Source organism: Lemur catta, chromosome 8, assembly GCF_020740605.2.
Source record: "Lemur catta isolate mLemCat1 chromosome 8, mLemCat1.pri, whole genome shotgun sequence".
Lineage (NCBI taxonomy): Eukaryota > Metazoa > Chordata > Mammalia > Primates > Lemuridae > Lemur > Lemur catta.
Genome location: NC_059135.1, coordinates 52340873 through 52363383, shown reverse-complemented (window position 1 = coordinate 52363383; position 22511 = coordinate 52340873). Strand labels below are relative to the sequence as shown.

The 22511-nt window shown below is 35.3% G+C and overlaps 1 protein-coding gene across 2 annotated transcripts in view; it reads right to left on the bottom strand.

Moving 5' to 3' along the window:
- The window catches only part of OLA1 (Obg like ATPase 1), a 165742-nt gene that overhangs the window by 124948 nt on the left and 18283 nt on the right, over positions 1-22511 (bottom strand). Inside the window, exon 4 of one of the 2 annotated variants that reach the window (XM_045558942.1) lies at positions 17384-17511. The exons of the other annotated variant lie outside the window; for it this stretch is intronic. Within the exon in view, the coding sequence (XP_045414898.1) occupies positions 17384-17511 (128 nt within the window). The remainder of the gene's footprint in view (positions 1-17383; positions 17512-22511) is intronic. 2 annotated transcript variants of the gene reach the window in all.

Sequence of the window (22511 nt, the reverse complement as noted above, 5' to 3'; positions counted from 1 at the left end):
AATCCATGTAACCAAAAATATTTGTACCCCTGTAATATTTTGAAATTAAAATTAATTATTTTTTTTAAAAAAGAAGCTGAGGTAAAAGAGACTCCCTATTGGTAGCTGGGTACAAGTGGATCTTGGAATCTAAAGGAAAAAAAACAATGCTGGTTCACTGTCCTATCCCAGTTGACCAGAGTAAGGTTTTAAAAAGGGAAGATTCTGGGATTTTCCTAAATGGAGAAATAAATTGATGTGATTAGAAATTGATACATTTTTAAACTAGTAATTTCACTTGGGATCTCTCCTTCAGAACTATTCATACATGTTTGAAAAGGTTTCTGTTCACTTCAGAATTGTTCATAAATTACTCAGATGACCATTTATAAGGAAATATTAACCAATGATATATCCATATAATAGAATCTACATAGCTGCTGAAAAACAGAAAAGGAAAGATGAACAAAATAAAGGTAAAACTAAATCATCAATGAAGTTTGTATAGTAGGATCACTCCATTTGTGGAAGAAAATTATTTATAACAATAATTTACACTAAGATACATTTAGAGAATAAAAATAAATTTGGAGGCATATGCTCCAAAACTACTGACATTGGGTGTCTTTGGAATGTAGGATTTCACTATCTGCATTATCTCTATCATATTTTAATTACTGAAAATGAATGTAGTACAATATATATGTGCTACACATGTAATCAGAAGAAAACATATATGCTTTCTGATTTTATTTTTTTTATTTATTTTTTATTTTTCTCACTGATTGTCCCTGTGCATGCTTTCTGATTTTAAAAACAAGGAAAAGCAGTTACTTCTGGAAAATGGAAACAGAGGCAAACATGAAATTTTATTGTAAACCTTAATTATTTCCTATTTTGTTTAAAATAAGCATATGTGATTTCAAATTTTTATATAATAACATAAAATATAATTTTTTATGTAATAGCATCTGTTTAGTCATTTATAATCAAAAGGAGTGTGAAACTGATAAAAGCAAAACTACTCATAAGGTATGAGGGAAAGAGGTGTAAACACATAATTAAATTACAATTTTACAGTCATATGGAATGACCCTCATTTTTTCTAAAGCACAAGATTTTGTGCCTAAATTGCATATAATTCAATGTATTACAAGGGAATGCTTTTTATTATCAAGTAGATGACTACTGATTACATCTCAAACAACACTGGGCTGGCATGACTAGCAAGGGTTTCCCTTTGCTTTGACAAATCAACAAAAGAACTTTGTTTAGGTGATTCTGCACTGTGCATATTAAAAGAACTGGTATAGAGACAATGAAATTGCTAAGAATCTATTCAAAAATGTGCTTTTTTTCCCTATCATCATTCTTATACTTGAAAAAGAAAAGGCCAGATGAAATGAAATACTGAATTCTGAATGATGTTCCCTCCATCTTTGCATCTTTCAAAGCCCAGCTTAGGTTAAGTGGCCACTTCCTGGCTCTACCTGGCAGAGGATAGACAAGGGCCCCTCATGATCCTGGGGTGGAAGGAGGAAGCTAGATAATATCCCCTCACCAGTAATACACAGAATAGGGAAGAGACAGGTACACACAAAGAAATTAGTTTGTTATGAGGACAAAGAGGGATAAGGGCACCTCTCCCTTCCCCTCAGCCTTCCCCCCTTTTCCCAACACACACAGACACACACACACACACACACACACACACACACACACGGTCACTACACTGAGGTTTCTTGAAAGTATCACTTTAGGGCAGAACAGAGCATACAAACATAATACTATGGGAACAATCAATGAAGCAACTTCTCTAACAGAACCCACTAATTTAGTTATCTGAGAGTAAACACCTTAACCAAATCATCATTGCTAGAACCATCATGATTAGCCTAGCTTAAAAAAATTTTTTTTTTTTTTTTGGTCACAGTCTTACTCTGTTGTCCAGGCTTGAGTACAGTGGGGCATCATCATAGCTCACTGCAACCTCAAACTCCTGGGCTCAAGGGATCCCCCTGCCTCAGCCTCCCAAGTAGCTGGGACTACAGGCCCACACCACCACATCTGGCTATTTTTTTTCTTTTTTGTAGAGACAGGGTCTCGCTCTTGCTCAGGCTGGTCTCCAACTCCTGACCTCAAGCAATCCTCCCACCTCAGCTTCCCAAAGTGCTAAGATTACAGGCATGAGCCACTGCATCTGGCCCTAAAAACAAACATTTTAGAAATAGATTAACTCCTGATATCACAATATTCTAAGCCAAAGTCATACCCTCATTCTCTCATTGTTTTAATGCAGAACTCTTGAGAATTTTATTTGAATCATTCAGTCATATCTAAAACTGGTATTTAAAATGTAGAGAATTCCTAATGTTTCAAAAATGAATAATACATATTCACTTTTTTAAAAGCCAACAGTCTAAAATAAAAAATTAAAGTCAACCATCGTGGCCGGGCGCGGTGGCTCACACCTGTAATCCTAGCATTCTGGGAGGCCGAGGCGGGTGGATTGCTCGAGGTCAGGAGTTCGAGACCAACCTGAGCAAGAGCGAGACCCCATCTCTACTAAAAATAGCAAGAAAATTATATGGACAACTAAAAATATATACAGAAAAAATTAGCTGGGCAGGGTGGCGCATGCCTGTAGTCCCAGCTACTCGGGAGGCTGAGGCAGTAGGATTGCTTAAGCCCAGGAGTTTGAGGTTGCTGTGAGCTAGGCTGACGCCACGGCACTCACTCTAGCCTGGGCAACAGAGCAAGACTCTGTCTCAAAAAAAAAAAAAAAAGTCAACCATCTCTCCCTACATCCCAATTCTACTCCAGAAAGCTATCAATGACTTCATGTATCTTTTTCTAATTTTTTTCTATGTATATAGTACAGACCTGGACTGTCCCAGTTCTGTAGCCAGTACCACATGATATTAAGTACTTGAAATGTGGCTAGTCCAAATGGAGATTTGCTCTAAATATTAAAATACATACCAGATTTCAAACACATACTCCCTAAAAAGTGAAATATCTCAATTCTTCATATTGACATGTTAAAATAATATTTTGACTACATTAAATATATTATTAAAATTAATTTTGCCTGTTTTCCCTTTTTAAATGTGGCTATCAGAAATTTTAAATTACATATGTAGCTCACATTTACAGATCATATTTCTATCGGTCAGCACTGGTACAAAGGCTAACAGTGCAGATTCTAGAGTCAGACTTGCCTTACTGAGTACTGCTCCCAACTAAAGTCATGCCTCGCTTAACAATGGGGATACAATCTGAGAAATGAGTCCTTATATGATTTAGTCATTGTACAAACACCATGGAGTGTACTTACACAAACCTAGATGATATACGGTATAGCCTATTGCTCTTAGTCTACAAACCTGGACAGCATGTGACTATACTGAATACTGTAGCCAACTGTAACACAATGGTAGGTATTTGTATATCTAAACATAGAAAAGGTAAAGTAAAAATACAATATAAAAGATAAAAAATGGTACACCTATATAGGGTACTTACACTTAATGGAGGTTGCACGACTGGAAGTTGCTCTGAGTTGAGTCATGTGTGAATGTGAAAGCCTTAGGACATCACTGTACACAACTGTGGACTGTATAAATCCTGTACACTTAGGCCACACTAAGTCTATATTGAAAATTTTTCTTTCTTCAATAATGAATTAAATACTATGCAATATATACATGTACCAGAATTCAACTTACACCCCCTAATTCTATTTAAAAAAATTTAAAAGAAAAAATAGAGATATATAAAATAACCTTAGCTTACTGTAACTTTATACATTTTTAATTTTTTTTTAACTTTTCCAATCTTTTGTAGTAATACTTAGCTTAAAACACAAGTACATTGTATAGCTATGTAAAAATATTGTCAGTCTTTATATCCTTAGTCTATAAGATTTTTTCCTTCTTTTTTTTTCTTTTGGAGACAGAGTCTCACTCTGTCACCCCAGCTACAGTGCAGCACTGTCATCATAGCTTGGTGCAACATCAAACTCCTGGGCTCAAGTAATCCTCCTGCCTCAGCCTCCCGAATAGCTGGGACTACAGGCATGTGCCAGGACGCCCAGCTAATTTTTCTATTTTTAGTGGAGACGGGGTCTTGCTCTTACTTAGGCTGGTCTGAAACTCCTGAGCTCAAGCGATCCTCCTGCCTCAGCCTCCCAGAGTGCTAGGATTACAGGCATAAGCCTGGAAAAAAATTTTTTTTAAACTTCTTTGTTAAAAACTAAAGCACAAACACATACATTAGCCTAAGCCTACACAGGGTCAGGAACATCAACATCATTGTCTTCCTCCTCCACATCCTGTCCCACTGGAAGGTCTTCAGGGGCAATAATACACATGGAGCTGTCGTCTCCTATGATAGCAATGCCTTCTTCTGGAATACCTCCTGATGGATCTGCCTGAGATTGTTTTACAGTTAACTTTTCTTAAGCAGAAAGAGTATACTCTAAAATAATAATAAAAAGTATAGAAATTAAAATTCACACAAAAAGTTCAAAATAAGTCCAGAAGCTGAAATTTTAACTATGACAAGCAAACAGAATTCAGGAAAAAAAAGGACGGTATATCCCCTATTCCCACCACCATCACCACCACCATCATACACATGCACATACCAACTTAGCTGAAAATAATGAAATTACATTTGAAATTTTGTATCTACAACTATAATTTTATTATTAAATTATATGCTTTATAATTAATAGTTCTATATATCAGAACTTCCTATATGTGTTTCTAAATTGGGAAGAAAACTGTCCCATAGCTCAGAAAGCAGAACTCTTGCTTCTAGTCTACAAGGTGGTATCTCTAAGTACCTGTTGAGAAACTTTAACAAGTTTTATCTATAAATAACTTGACAGGTACAGTGATACTGCCAAAGGTGCTTCCTTCAAATAACACAAAAAATGCCTTAGTTTCCTGTTAAAATGTAACTTCAAAACTTCTAATGTCAGCTTTAAAAAACTAAGGATTCAGTTAAATCAATAGCCTCTTCATGTTCAAAGCTTTAAAAAAATCTAACAATAGGAAGTTATATCATTTCCAAAAACTGGAAGTCACACTGGGTCACCAAACCCTTAAAGAAAAATTAATCGTTTTTATAAATAAGACACCTATTTGCAGAGAAGTTACTGCATGTATGAATTCAAAAAGAATTTGCTTCATATAGTACAGTTGCTGTTTCCCTATCCTGTATTTAATCTTTGGCAAGCAGAATTCCGTATATTGGCGATGAAAGAAAAACCCATCTTTAAGTCCTTTCCTTTCTTCATGAAGTCTCCCAAATTTACTTTTTCCCTCAAATACCATTCACAGTTTTCTAAAATCCAGCCCTTATTACTTTCTTCATGAAATACTACAAAAACCTCCTGGCTGTTTTTTCTGCCCCAAACTTCTTCCCATTCAAATTCATTCAGAGTATGTTAATATATAATTGCTTCTAGCATCTACAACTTTGTTAAGTAAGGGATAAAATCCTGAATATCAGCCTCAAAGTAGACAAAATCCAAATTTCTGACTTAACAAAATCACAAATTATCAATACCAATATACACAATAATAGAGATGAATCTCATAGACATTATGTTGAAAGAAAGGAGACACCAAAGAATACAGAATGTAACATTACATTTATATGAAATTTAAGAATAAACAAAATTAACTGATGATGATGATACAAATCACAATTATCCTGGGAAGGGAGAAAGAAATGTTCTATATCTTGATCTACGTGGTGGTTACACAGTGTATACTTGTGTATAAATGTATTCAGATGTACACTTCAGATTTGTGCATTTTATGCAGCTCACTATTTTGTATCTCAATAAAAAAAGGAAAATAAATTAGAAGAAAACCATTGTGAATCTTTACCTGATCTTAGGGAGGATAAAAACTTTCTAAGTACAAAAGTAGTAAAAGAAATCAAAGAAAAAGACTGATAAAAATATTTTCAACAAAGACGACACGTATCATTAATATATACCCAAGCACCTGTATTGCATAAAGAAACTCTAGAACAAGGATCAGCAAACTAAGGCTTGTGGCCTATTTTTGTATGACCCTAGAACCAAGAATTTTTTTTTACATTATTAAAGTGTTACAAACACACAAACACACACACACACACACACACACACACACACACACCATGCAACAAAGTATTTACCATCTGACTCATTAAAAAAAGGATTTCCCAATGCTTGCTCTAGAAAAAAACACAAAAAAACTATTAAATACCATCAAGGCAAAACAGAGGAATCAGAACGTGGGCAGGAACAAGATTTCTCAATGTATGCCCCAATGTTATATCACTTTTCTTTTTGAACCCATGTTATCTATTCCAATGTATTACCTATCTAAAATTATTCAAAAATAAAAATTTTAAATTTAATACCCCCATGGAGATAGAGGGGGAAGTTTGGATGTATCTGATAGAATTCTAAATGTCTCTATACCCTTCCGCCTACCAATTCCACTTCTAGGCATACCTGTTAGACAAATACCCAGACATGTACAAAAAGAGGCCTGTAGAAGAATATTATATTAACGACATTGCCTATAATTTTTTTAAAAGTCCGAAATAAATGCACATAAATAGGAAGCAGTTCAATAAACTAGGGAACTTCCATATTATGGACAATGATGTAGTAGTTACAAAACAATGAAGCATAAAACAAGCTAGTCACAAAAAGACAAACATTACATGATTCCACTTATGTGAGGTATCTAGAATAGTCATATTCATAAAGATGGATCATAGAATGGTGGCAGCCAGGAGCTGAGGGAAGGAGGGAACGGGGATTCAGAGTTTAATAGGTAGAGAGTCTCAGTTTGGGATAACGAAAAAGTTCTGTAATGATGGTTGCACAACAATGTGAATGTACTTAATGCCAATGAGCTCCACATTCAAAAATTATTAAAGCGGTAAATTTCATGTTACTACAATTTTTTTAAATTTAAAAAATGAAAAGAAAGCTGAAATGTAAAACCCATAGTCACCAAAAAATCCCAATAATGCAACATTAAAAACAATAAAGTAGCCTAATGCACTGATACAGAAGGATTTCTTATTTAAACTTCAAAATAATCCTGTAAGGTAGTACAGCATTACTCTCTCCATTTTACATAAGAAAACTGAGGTTCAGAGACACAGTATTACTTTTGCACAGTTACACAGCTAGCAAATGGGAACTGATATTCACACTCAGGTTTAATTCCAAAACCCGTACTTATTCCACTCTACTCTAAACACCAAACTGAAAATGCAGAAAAATAAAATAGTTATGTTAACATGATTTTGATTTTTTCCTTTCATTATTATCTTTACTGTCACTTAAACAGTAACTAATTTTTAAGGAGCCATTTTGAAAAACACATCCTGAGTATCATCCACTTGCATTTCTGCTTCAGAGTGAATAAAAGTTTAGGTAATTTTTTTTAATCTTAAAAAGCTGCCTCAGCTCATATAAATAACTAACCTGATGAGGAAATATGGATAATTAGTTTCAAAAGATTTAAAAAAACAAATAGACATGGTATTTAGCTGTTTTAATCTGATGTTCCTAACAATAAAATCTTCCATAAAAGTAATACATATTAAGTGTAATGGATATTTTGTTTTCAAAAGCAGTTAATTCATTAAATAATTTTTAGAATATTAATTTCTAATGTTTTGTTAAACTCCAGAATAGTTATTTTTCTTACTCAAGGGCACAGCTGAGTGAAAAAAAAAAAAACAACAACAAAATAAAAGAAAATTCAGAAAATTCAATAAAGAATTTCTATTCTATAGTTAATAATACACAACTAGCAACATACAGACATAACTATATCTATTATGAGTTTTTTATATAAAATTATAGGTACCATTTATGCCAAAAATAAGAGGCAATTTCCACTTTTTAAGAAGTTTCTCAGTTTTAAATCATACAAACCACTAAAAAATGCTCTGTGTGGTTCAAATATACCTGAAAGGCTGGTATCTAAAGAATAACACGTCTAGTCCAAGAAATAATTCCTGTAGAATTTCAAACATTCAAGATACTGATAATTAAGTGGGAGAAACAATTATTTATAATATCACCAACATGTGAAAAGTTTAACACTGATACCAAAGAATATATATATACATATATATGTTCTGATATATATATGAGATATAAGAGGGCTATCTAGAAAGTATTCAGCCATGAATACAATGGATACAATGGATACATGGATGCAATGGCTGGATGCTTTCTGGACAGCCCTCATATATATATATATATATATACATACACACATCTATATACACATACACACACACATGCACACACATACACACACATATATATCTCTCAGATAAATAACTAACCAACTGCTTTTAGATTTTTAAGCACCACAGTCCCAGAAACATCTAAAAAGGCAGACCTAAATTCAAATCATAGCTCTGATGCTTAACTGTTATGTAAATCACAGTCTAATTTTCTAGCCTCTTTTTTCTTTTTTTTTTAACCATAAAATCCTGGGTTCTATCTAGCCTCTTTAAGCCTCAGTTTTCTCATCGTTAAAACAGGTATATCCCCTCACCTCGTATTATCATCAATTAAGTATGCATTACATCACATCATGCCATATCATGTCAAGTCACCAATCATTACATGGTAGCTCCCTACACCTCCAAAAGAAGTTACCATCTAAAAGATTAAGTGCTGCTATGGACACTGACAGGACCTCAGCTGCTCATCATTTCTTTGCCATTTATTCCCTTCATAAATCAACATAAAAATACTTAAGAGAAAACGATATGTACATATATTTGATGTAGTCTCTCTCTCTCTTTTCTGACATATCTGTTTTATATTCTTTGTTTGCAAAAAGCATCTAAGAGTTTCCATGTATAACTGACATCCAAGTTAACACAAATGTGTTTCTCTCTAAATAAAGCCACCCCTTACCCTTTAGGGATCTGCAAAATAGGTAATTTTCCACTGCACTTTTAGAATATAACCTGGATATCATATAAAAGTGCTTGATCTAGAACTGATAACCTTCAGTGTAATTTTATTTAGACAAGGGTTTTTCAAACTGGGACCACAAACAAAGTCTCAAGAGGTCTCCAGATTAATAAAAAGTTTTGTGACTAAAAAAAGAGAAAAGATAAAGTCCTTTAAATGGCCTATCAGAAAAAAAAAGAAAAAATTTCTCTATTGCACTGATAACTGTCAGCACAGATTAGTGGACTAATCCAGCATAAAGTAAGGACTCTAACCAGAGCTGGAGTTTAAAACCTGGTTCTGCCTCTTACTAAACCATGTAATCTTGGGCAACTACCTCTCTAGTCTTTGAAGTCTTCATTTACAAAGTGAGAATAGCAGAGGCCAGGCGTGGTGGCTCACGCCTGTAATCCTAGCACTCTGGGAGGCCGAGGCGGGAGGATCGTTTGAACTCAGGAGCTCGAGACCAGCCTGAGCAAGAGCAAGACCCCCGTCTCTACTAAAAATAGAAAGAAATTAGCTGGACAACTAAAAAATATATATATAAAAAATTAGCCGGGCATGGTGGCACATGCCTGTAGTCCCAGCTACTCAGGAGGCTGAGGCAGAAGAACTGCTTGAGCCGGGCAGTTTAAGGTTGCTGTGAGCTAGGCTGATGCCACCGCACTCTAGCCTGGGCAACAGAGGGAGACTTTGTCTCAAAAAAAAAAAAAAAAAAAAAAGTGAGAATAACAATACCTACCCTCACAGGGTTATTAAGAAGAATGAGTTAATATTTAGAAAAGGCTTAGGATATCTTATTTTTGTTAAAATAAAAATAAATTATTTTTATAAAATAAGAATTTTAATTCTCAAATTGTGATCCACAAATTCTCAGAGATAATACTTGTTCTTTTCCCACAATTTCAATTATCACCTTTTATCCTCTCATGTAATGATATTATATATAAAATATATAAGAACATACAGGGTAAGGTTTCTGTGTAGAAGCTAGTTAGCCTCTGATATTTATTTCCCACCTAAAGTTTACCTTCTTTGATGTCATAAACAGCTACTTATAAAAATAACTGAATTACACACAAGTATTTCTGTGGGGAAGCTAGAAAAGGTTAAATTCAATTGAAATCTAGTTTTTGTGACATTCTTTCTGTCAGTATTGAATATTCATTCAAGCAACACAAGCATAAGAGCATAAGGAAAAGAAATCCTTCAAAGTCAACTATTAGTATGTTTTAATAGTTTGAAAAAGAGCAGATCATACAAAGAGGCATGAAACCTAAAAATATATATAAATTTTTTTAGTTTTTTTTTTTTATTCATGTATCTAACATGCTGGAAATTCACAGTACAATGAATACCACTTTATTTTCAGGCATAAAACAACTGTGAGGTATTCTGGAAACACACTTTTGCTGACTAAAACTATGAACTTCAAGCTTTTAACAAATCTACTTTCATGTAAACTCTACAATGGCACCAAGTATAGCATACCAACTATGCTCCCCTTTTCTGCCCCTCACTCACATTCCACAAGCTATCATGCTCATATTCACTCAGCTGCTGAAACTACAATTTATTCAGATTTTTTTCTAACCTCAATGACACATTCAAATCAGGTGTTATGTCTTACATATACAGTCGTCCCCCCTTATCTGAAGTTTCAGTTACACATAGTCAACTTCCACCCGAAAATATTACATGGAAAATTCCAGAAATAAGCAATTCGTAAGTTTTAAATTGTATACACCATTCTAGGTACCACCTTGCCCAGGATCTGAATCATCCCTTTGTCCAGCAGATCCACACCGTAGATGCTATCTGCCCATTGGTCAGTTAGTAATAGTCTTGGTTATTAACTGTCATAATATCACAGTGCTTGTGTTCAAGTAACCACTATTTTGCTTAATAATGGCTCCAAAGCGCAGGAGTAGGGATTCTGGCAATTCGGACATCTAATATCTATGTGACCATTTTATTCAATGTCTGTATCCTCCACTGAATTATATATAAGCTTATGAGGGCAAGGGTCATATCTGCTTGTACTCACCATTATATCCCTCAAATCTAGCCAACTTACATGAGGTACTGCATAAATAAGTATCTAAAGATTTAAAGCCAAAGCAAATCCATCAAAATAAATATTTGCATTTTAAACAAGTATAAATTTCTCAGCTAAAAAGTGCTTTAAGTGAAAAGGCAAAAGTTCTCAACTTAATAAGCAATGAAGAAAACCTATATGCTGAGGTTGCTAAGATCCACAATAACAACAAATCTATCCATAAAATTATGATGAAGTAAAAAGAAATTCCTACTAGTTTTGCTGTCACACCTCAGACTGCAAAAGTTACAGCCACAGTGTGTGATTAAGTGCTTAGTTAAGCTGGAAAAGTCATCAAGGTTGTGGGTGGAAGACATGAACAGAAACATGTTCTTACTGATGGCAATTGAGCTTGGTACTATTGTCTGGGGTTCAGGCATCCACTGGGGGTCTTGGAACATCCCCCACAGATAAGGGAAGACTATTATATTCAACTGTCTTGGCATGAATATGCAACTGAAAAGACAATAACATGGCTTTCATAAAGTAATGTGGTTAAAATTTGCCAAAATTTATCAATAAATTTTGAAATAGTTATTCTTCCTTGAAGTTTACTTTAAAATTCTCTACATGATGAGCCTTGCTTGCTTAAATGTCACTTATTTTTTTAAATTACCTACATTAATGTGTCATCTCTAATATATTATGTTTTTGTTCCCTCACCTGGTAATTTATGTATTAAATTTATAAAAAACCTTATTCCTACCTCAAGTTTTCCCCACCCCCTCCATCTCATATTTTCTGGAAAATCTGAACTCTTCAAGTCAACCTTAAGCCATCAAAAAACTCTATTTAAGGCCGGGTGCGGTGGCTCACGCCTGTAATCCTAGCACTCTGGGAAGCCGAGGCGGGCGGATTGTTTGAGCTCAGGAGTTCGAGACCAGCCTGAGCAAGAGCAAGACCCCGTCTCTACTAAAATAGAAAGAAATTATATGGACAGCTAAAAATATATATAGAAAAATTAGCCGGGCATGGTGGCACATGCCTGTAGTCCCAGCTACTCGGGAGGCTGAGGCAGGAGGATCGCTTGAGCCCAGGAGTTTGAGGTTGCTGTGAGCTAGGGCTGATGCCACAGCACTCTAGCCTGGGCAACAGAGTGAGACTTTGTCTCAAAAAAAAAAAAAAAAAAAAACTCTATTTAAAACGGTTTTATTTTAGTCAGCATGAATTAATAACAATTTTCAAGTTAAGAGCTTTTTTACAAAATATAAAGATACTTGATCACAAAACTTAACCCAAGCAGAGTCTATATTACATTTAACAAAGGTATACAACATGTTTTCCCCACCCATAGACCTAACAGAAGATCTCATATTCTACTATTTTTAATTAATATGAGTTTTTAAAGACCCAGTAATTTCTTTGGTGAAAACAGATAAAACAAACTGAAAAAGGTACATTCTAAATGCAAAAGAGGGATAAGAAATCTAAAAAATAATAAAATCAAAATCCTTTACAGACTTTCTACTTGATGGACTTACGAAACCCTATGTGCTTCATTGAGCAATACAAATACTGGAAACAAAATATTCTACCTGGATAGGTACTTAGAGAAGCATGCAAACATTGTAATTTAACCAAAATCCCCCCAAATTCTGCTCCATGGAGCTCTGGCACAGGTATCAAGAATAAAAACTAATTTAATCCTTAGAATATCAGCCTCTCATTTCCATGCATTGTCACAGTTTTATCCAAAACACTTACTTCTTCCCATACATTTGACAACACAGAGTTGGAATTAAGGCTATAGTTTGATAAAGAATGTGGCAGAAAGGAGTGCTGTCACACAAAGTTGGCTTAATTATAAGCACTACCACCTCTTGGGCAAATCATTTTACCTCTCTAAGCTTTGGTTTTCTCATCTGAAAATGAAGATAATAGTAAGGCCTATACACCTCACTGGGCTCTTATGATGATCAAGACCTAACAATCTAAAAACTAAGCAAGATACACTAGTTGTTTGGTCAGATAGGCATCTTGAAGGTCTAGAGCATTCGTATCTTAACCTATGATCCTGCCTCTCAAATTGGAGACTGCATGCTGCTAGAAATACAGAAGAAAGTAAACTATGGGATTCCAAAAACTTTTCCTTGAAGTGAAATATTAGGAACTGTACTAAGTATACCAAAAGCCTTCATGTTCCTCATCCTTTACAGTTAGGGCTCTTGGGTAGAGAAGTTTGACAAACACAGGAATCTCATCATTTTCATAACATTCTGTATTTTCCAGGTATTTTATATGTTTTAAAAGTAGGCAGCTCTGCCCATTAATTCAAGACTTAGTCTGGCTGGAGACGGGTATTGAGTCTTTGATTTGGTTCTCACTTTGACTGTTACTGGCATATATGAATGCCTCTGACTTGTATGTATTGAGACTTTACTGAATTATTTATCAATTCCAGGAGTTTCTTGGTTGAATCCTGGGGGTTTTCTAGATATAATATCATATCATCAGCAAAGAGTGAGAGTTTGATCTCTTCTGTCCCCATTTGGACACCCTTGATTCTGCTCTCTTATCTGATAGCTCTCGCAAGGACATCCAGCACTATGCTGAATAGCAGTGGGGACAGTGGGCAACCCTGTCTGGTTCCAGTTCTAAGTGGGAATGCTTTCAATTTTTCCCCATTCAGTATGATGCTGGCTGCCAATTACTCTTAATAATCAATCTTTCCTTTCCTCCTTTTACTAACTTAGCTCTCACTTAACTTTTACCTCTCAGGATAGCCATCACCTCCTCAAGGTAACATCAGTCTCAGAAACATATTCTCTTTTTTGTACACAATTGGAAAAGGACATCTAATATCTATGTGACCATTTTATTCAATGTCTGTATCCTCCACTGAATTATATATAAGCTTATGAGGGCAAGGGTCATATCTGCTTGTACTCATCATTACATCCCTCAAATCTAGCCGACTTACATGAGGTACTGCATAAATAAGTATCTAAAGATTTAAAGCCAAAGCAAATCCATCAAAATAAATATTTGCATTTTAAACAAGTATAAATTTTTGAAACAATGTATATATTTTACATATTTCTAATAACCAATGGAAACAAATAAAAAGTTCATTTTTTAAAAATTAATCAAATGATATTTTACATATTTCTGATAACCAATGGAAGCAAATAAAGAAAAAGTTCATTTTTAAAAAATTAATCAAATTAATTGAGAGAAACACAGCATTAATAAATTAGAATTCAATAATAAACCAAAACTTCCCATTAACAATTTTTTCTGTCCCTTAACTTTTAGAAGTTCTAAGAGAAAGCTAAAAGTGCCCTAAATGCTAACATATGTCATCACCCTCTTTACTCTCCCTTTCCTTAACAGTTTTAAACCAACTGTCTAAAAGAAAAACAGAGAAATTAAAAGATATAAATATATAAAATAGATTATACATTACTCACCAAAATAAGAAATGATGATATTAAGAACTAAAACAAGTTTCAAAAATACGGTAATGGGCAAATGCATGAATAATTTACCAGCAAATTTTGAGGGGAAAAAAACCACTCAGATCTGACAATGTAATTACACATTTATTAAGTAATTACACAATGTCTATTTCCATCAGCAGATTACAAGCTCCATAAAAGCAGAGAATGTATCAGATCCTTACATCCCCAGCACCCAAAACAGAAAGCATTTATTATTCATTTAATTAATGAACAGTAAATAACCAACAAGTAAGCTGCATTTCTGGTCACTTTAAGATATTTAAAGAAAATAATCTTCAAATGAAGAGCAATATGAAAGATAACATTTTATTTTCCACTCATATTTAATAATCTAATTGTTGAAGACTGAAATATGTCATAATTTGAAATTTTAAAATTCTTAATTTTCATAGCTTCAAAGTAATCACCTTATCTTTCTAATCTAAAGCTTTTTAAAATTCTAGTTATAAACGTATCATCCTGTGTTCTTTGCACTTATACAATAATATACACCATATTTCATCAATTCTAAGATGCATATTTTCACACTGACATCTCTGAAATCAATTGCTATAACAAAGCACATAGTATCCAGCTTAACTGGATTTTTTTTCCTTTCTTAATGATGGTGTCATTAGTCTGAATAAAATACAGTAAAGTATGTATGCTCCTCACCAAATTCACTTTTCCCCCCAAGGGTTAGAAAAACATAGCAGATGCATATTACGTAAGAAACAATAAAACCAAAGACATTTTTATTACTAACATTTATTAATGGTTTTGGGCCATCACCAGGACCTCACTGTCACCCTAAACTGCTCCAGCTCTAAAATTCTAAGTCAAATATCCCTCCCTAACCACACAGCCCCCTTATACCCAGCATAACTGTTCTAAAACCTCATCAGGAAATTAGATCCGTGAGTCTTTCATTTTTCAATCTTCCCCTATTTTCCATCCTACTCTATTTTATGCTCTTTTCCACTCATCAGTTCACACACTCTCACACTCAAATCTTCAGTTCTACTGCCCCCCATCCTTCTTTCACATTTGCCCTATCAATCCTGCTTTCTGACAAACATCTATCCAGATGTCCGAGGTAAAAAAAATTCAATATATTTTCCCAAACTGAATTAATCATCTCTCTCTCAATACTTGCTGCTCTTTCTGTATTTAACATCTCAGTGAATGGCATCATGATTCAATCAACTGACCCAGTCCAGAAACCTAGGAATCTACTCTCTCCTAACAATCCTCACATCAGTCACAAAAACCAGTGGAAAGACAATCTCGCCAATGTACAGGCTTTAGGTTAACACTTCTCTACATAATTGAACTCCAAACCCCCTACACAACTCCGTTCTTTGCTTACACCACAACCCTCTCAGAAGGTCTCTCCATAACTTTACCCAAAGTGAAGTTACCCAGATCAATGATTCTTAAATTATCTGTGGTAGGTTTTTGTAAAATACAATAGGAATGAATTACCAGGCAAATGAATTTTTTTAAAAAGACATACAAAAAATACTAGCACAATATTTTTATTATTTAGTTCACATTAGTCAGTCAGATTGGTATAAAATTTTCTAAATGCTCACTCTCAATTGTTCTGGCTATCTAGTTGAGAATCAGCAACAAAAGCATTGAACCAGACCAGCCACAGTGGTTCACGCCTGTAATCCTAGCACTCTGGGAGGCCGAGGCAGGAGGATCTTTTGAGCCCAGGCCCTTGAGCCTAGGAGTTGGAGGTTGCAGTGAATTATGATGACTCCACTGCACTATAGCCAGGGTGGCAGAGCAAGACTCTGTCTCCAAAAAAAAAAAAAAAAAAAAAAAAGGGCACTGAACCAGACCTCAGGTGGCCCCCAGGTCTAATTTGTTTTCATTATTTGCATTAATTTGCTCATTATAATACTATAACCATTAAGTGCAATCTTGAACTGAGCCTTAACCTAAACCTTCCTATTTTGTAGAGAATTATTTTGTTATTGGCTCATTTGTGTAGTCAAAAGAACCCAAACCACTGCACAGTTCTACCTATTTTCTCTCTTTGTTTTATATCCTTCTCTCCATAAGAACTAGCTGATCTAGAGAGAACACAGTGGCACACACCTATAATCCCGGCTATTCCGTAGGCCGAGGCAAGAGGATTGCTTAAGGCCAGGATTTTGAGACCAGCTTGGGCAACAAAGCAAGAGAGGCCCATCTCTTAAAAAAAAAAAAAAATGAAAAAAATTAGCTGGGCGTGGTGGCAGGTGCCTATACTCCCACTGAGCTATGATCATGCTACTGCATTCCAGCCTCAGCAACAGAGGGGCACCCCATCTCTAAAAAATAAATAAAAATTTTAAAAAACAAAACGAATAAAAAATTTTTTAAAAAAGAAACGACTGATCTATAATTTCTCCCTAATCCTTTCATCTCTAATAGATAACCTGGATAACTTTCTCTCCTAGGAAATCATTAGAATCCCCTTCTCTATCTATTCTGCCTTCTTAACACATAGAAAAACAAAAATGCAGAAAAGTTCTACAAATTAAGAAAATTTCAAAATGCTTTACAATCAACAAAATTAGTTCCACACAGAAACACTTTTCCATGGCTCTAATCCAGAAAAGGAGATAAAATTAAATTAGAACATAATAACAACACAGCATATACTTGCTAAGGAATAAGCCTTTACATACGGAGATAATACTAAGTAACATTAAAGTCACAAATTTACAGACAAACCCACCATTCATCTGGTAAAGCGAAAGCAATCTTCCATCTAATCAGTCATTTCTAATTTTATTTCCACAATAATGGAAAGAAAACACTGATCTTAATAAAATCAATGATTAAATAAACAACTGCACTTACGTGTTAGATGAAAGATCCCATCACAGGCACTAATATGAGATAAAAAAGCATTTCCCAGGCCCTGCCCATTGTGAGCTCCTTTCACAAGGCCAGCAATATCCACTACATTTAGAAAGGCAGGAATTTTACTGAAAAACAAAAGATGGTTTTATTATAAAATACTACTAAAAATCTGTTTATTAACCAAATGAATTTCCCAAACATTTTACATAATTAATTACTTCCTTTTTAGAACAACGTTTGTAACAAGATTTGTTAAATGAATATCCCCCACAAAAAATTAAGAAAGAACCTTTTTTTAAAAAAAAAACAAACAGGGTCTTGTTCTGTCACCCAGATTGGATGGAGTGTAGTGGTACAATCATAGCTCACTGCAGCCTCCAACTCCTGGGCTCAAGCTATCCTCCCACCTCAGCATCCCGAGTAGCTGGGACCACCAGGACATACCACCATGCCCGGCCTTTTTTTTTCCCCATAGAGAGGGGTCTCGCTGTGTTGACCTGACTGGTCTTGAATTCCTAGCTTCAAGGCAATCCTCCTGTCCTGGCCTCCCAAAGTGCTGGGATTATAGGCAAAAACCACCAAACCTGGCCTGAGAAATAACCTGTTATTAATAATAAACTAGGACTTTCTTACCTGGGAAAATGGAGGAGAAAACTGAGGCAGAATAGAAATATTTATTGTCTCTGAGATTAAAACTCATATCATTAATTGTACTATAAAGTTCTACTGACACATGCACATACACAAAAGCAATAGAGAATGTTTAAAGAGTATACTGAGGTAATCACCACAAAATGAATCAACTTACTTTGTTCCAGGCACCAGACTAAATTCTTTACACATGTTATCTCATTTCAAACTTCAAAACAAACTCTAAAAGGTAGGGGCTATTTATTAAACCCACTTTATAGGTAAGGAGATTGTGCCTTACAGGAGTTAAGAAATCTACTGCATACGGGATCACTCAGTTAGTAGTGACAAAGCTAGAATTCAAACACAGGCTGTCAGGGTTTGCATATAATCACCATATAGGTTATATAGCAAAAAAAATGCATGTAATGATGGGAACCAATTATCAGCATAGTAATAACCTAGTTGTTACTAACCACAACCAAGTTAGACATATATATAAAATAAACTTTGCTTGTTAAGTCAAGGCACAACTTAGAATTAACACAACTTAGAAACCAAGTTAGGAAAATCAGTCCACCATGTAAAAATGGAGATTTAAGCATATAACCAAATAAAAATTACTTTCAGTGCCATGTGACAAAGGTATATGACATAATCTTACATCCCCTATCAATTTTCAAGAGCATTCATTTTTCAGAATGTCAACTTCACTACCCAATAAAATACAACATAAGAGTTCCCCAAAAGATGTCTCTGTTATCTACATGGAAAATGAGTCCTTTCAAAATAATTGTTCTATGAACAAGTATTACAGATATGAACAGAAATTAATTGATTATTGTTACCACCAAATCCACTGAAAACATATAAATGCAGTTTGTTGTTGTTGGATACTGTGACTGCCTCCCCAGCATCCACTGCCCCTTCTCTTAGTACCTGCACTGATTTTCATCTGGGTCACCATACCTGCCCAGCGTAGCCCAGAGCTTTGGAGAAGCTTGGTCTACCCCTAACTCTAGAAACAGGGCACGTGGATTGGGCCTGAACTAAGCAGTTTAATCTCATCCTTAGCCGCAATCAATAATTCTAGCATCTTCACCTTGCCTTATTTGCCTCAAAAGACTTAGAGAGAGGTCAGACGTGGTGGCATGTGCTGATCGATAGTCCCTGTAATCCCAGCCATTCAGGAGGCTGAGGCAGGAGGATTGCTTGGGCCCACGAGTTCAAGTCCAGGCTGAGCAACACAGTGGGATCCCCATCTCTTAAAAGAAAAGACTTGAAGATAAGTTTGCTGAAGGGGGTAAAGGAGGGTCTTAAATAAGAAGCTCAACAGTCTTCTGAGAGAACTTCTAAAAGCAATCCCTTCTTTCACTCTGAACATGGATAAGAGAGTACACATTTGCAAGAGATGAGAAAGGCTACAATTCCATCCTATGACCACAAGGGGCAGACAAGCAGATAAACAAAGTAAAGGGAAAAAGGGGAAGAAGCCAGGTCCTTCATACCACTGAGCTAAACATCATGCTACCTGTTACTAACTCAGTAAATCAATTTTTTAAGTCAATGTTAAGTGCAACCAAACTCATCTTAAATGATATAATTTCTAACAACTAAAACCACTCATGATAAATATGAAGTAAAGGACCACATGCATACAGTAGAAAAGCACTGAATTTGAAGTGACAATCCTTGGGTTCTATTCTTGGTTGACATTAACTATACGTGTGACCATGAACAAATAAATCATTTCCTCTTTCTAGGTTTCAAGTTTTTGTTTTTGTTTTTTTGTTGTTGTTTTAATGAGGAAACTAGACAGGAAGTTCTCCAGCTCTGAGATTCTGTTTTCTAAGGAAAATGAGTTTCTTAATTCTTGATTTAAGGCCAGAATAAAGGTTTGAACTATTAATATAATATCTAAAAAATAAAAACTTGAGCCTTAATTCAAGGATTTCTGATGTATTATACCAATCATTTCATGATTATTTGAGCAAAATAATATGTTTAGACCTTATGAAACTCTCTTGAGACTAAAATAATGTTAAAAATATTTTTAATCACTATACTGTAATAAATACAGAATACCAAAAACATTTATAAATTTTTCTTCAATAGAAACAGACTGAATTATATTTCTAAGTAGGATTTTTCTTTTATCAAAAAAAAAATGAGGACCTGCTATATAACAGAGAAATTTAGGGTAGCATGAAAAAAAACACTATAAATTGTGAATTTTCCTTTTTTATTTGCTTGAGCACAAAGAAGCCAAAATTAAGTTATAAAAAAAAATGAAAGTCCAGGCATGGTGGCTCACACCTGTAATCCTAGCACTTTGGAAGACCAAGGCAGGAGTATTGCTTGAGGCCAGAAGTTCAAGACCGGCCTGAGCAAGAGAGAGACCCCATTTCTACAAAAAATTTTTAAAAAGTTAGCCAGGTGTGGTGGCACATGCCTGTGGTCCCAGCTACTTGGGAGGCTGAGGCAGGAGGATTGCTTGAGCCCAGGAACTTGAGGTAGCAGTGAGCTACGATGACAGCACTGCACTCTAGCCTGGATGACACAGTGAGACCCTATCTCAAAAAAAAAAAAAAAGAAGAAGAAGAAGATGATAGGGTTCCCATTCAATCTTGCTATTTCCATAAAGGCATTTAATCAATGCTTTTCCTAGCAAAGGAAAAACAAGGAATATTTTCAGAAATTAATTCCATCACTGCCTAAAATTTCAACAAATTTGAAGTCAGTTGTTCTCTTTATGTCTTTGAAAAATTTCAGTAATGTTCCATGACCACAGTCCAGCAGTGGCAAGGGCCCACACAAACAGGAAGTTGAGTGGGGAGAGAAGGCACCATGACAGCAGCGGGGGCTGCTGTACAAGGAAGGCATATGGGCAGGAGAGCAGCCCACAGGTAGCTGCAGCCCAAGCCAGGAGGGTGTCCAAATCAGGCAGCAACCTGGTGGGGTCAAAGAGATTGACTAGATAGTCAATCTATGTGATTGAGCAAAAGAGTAAATATACTGAGGAAAACAGGAGCTAGGCTTCTCCATATTGGAGAATAGAGGGACAAATATGGAAAGAAAGCTACAATAAATTTTATAGCATTAGACTGAAATTGGAGGTGAACTCATGGTCTTTAATACAGATACGCAAACAAATATAGATATATGTGTATGTATGTGTGGGGGTGTATATATCAATACATGTACATCCATATACATTTATTTCCCACCTCAGTGGGACATACGAACAGTGACACTACCGTAGCAACAAGTACAACTATACCCAGACTTTCTGTTTCTGAATAACATTCTTTTGGCCAGATGCAATGGCTCACACCTCCAATCCCAACACTTTGGGAGACAGGGCAGGAGGATCGCTCCAGGCCAGGAATCCAAGAGCAGCCTAGGCAACACAGTAAGACCTCATCTCGACAAAAAATTAAAAAAAAAAATTTGGCTGGCCATGGAGGTACATGCCCGTATTCCTAGCTACTCATGAGGCTAAGGCAGAAGGATCATTAGAGCCCAGGATTTTGAGGTTGCAGTAAGCTATGACCCCCCCCCCACTGCACTCGCCTGGGCAGCAAAGCAAGACCCTGTCTCTAAAAGTAAGTAAATAAATAACATTCTCCTCTAAAAGGAACCTGGGCTCTTTGCAGAAATGGCTAACTCTAAGATTGAGGCAGGGAAAATATAAGATGAGCCTGGGAACACCTTGTCGCACAAGAAGCAAGGAAACAGTCAAAGAATTACTAGTACTCGTCAAAAAAAAGGAGCCAGCATGAAAATAAATAATGCTACTAACAACTTGTAATTCTGTGAGTAAAACCATGAGCCATAATGATATAAATATATAAATGAACAAATAAACAGGGGATAAGCAAAAGTGCTACCCTATAGTAGAATGTCAATTAATAAAACTACAAATAATGATGGAATTAGAAAATCACCATTTGATACCTTATGATCTCACTCCTATGTGGAATATTAAAAAGTTGATGTCATAGAGGTAGAGAGAACAGTGGTTACCAGAGGCTGGGAAGAAAAAGGGAGAGGGGAGGGAATGAATGGGGAGAGACTAGTCAACGGGTACAAAGTTATTGTTTGATAGAAGGAGTAAGTTTTAGTGTTTGTTTGCATATCGTTAACAATATTGTATTGTATATTTCAAAATAACTATAGAGGGGATTTTGAGTGTTCTCACCACAACTAAATGGTAAATGTTTGAGGTGATCAATATACTAAATACCCTAATTTGATCATTACACAATATATACATGTATCAAAACATCACACTGTACCCCATACATATGTACAATTAGTATGTATCAATTTAAAATAAAACTAAAAAAAATCACCATTTGGAAATAATCATCTTAATAATTGATTCAGGAAAGCCGGGCACAGTGGCTCATGCCTGTAATCCTAGCACTCTGGGAGGCCGAGGCAGGAGGATCGCTTGAGGTCAGGAGTTAAGCCCAGCCTAAGCAAGACCAAG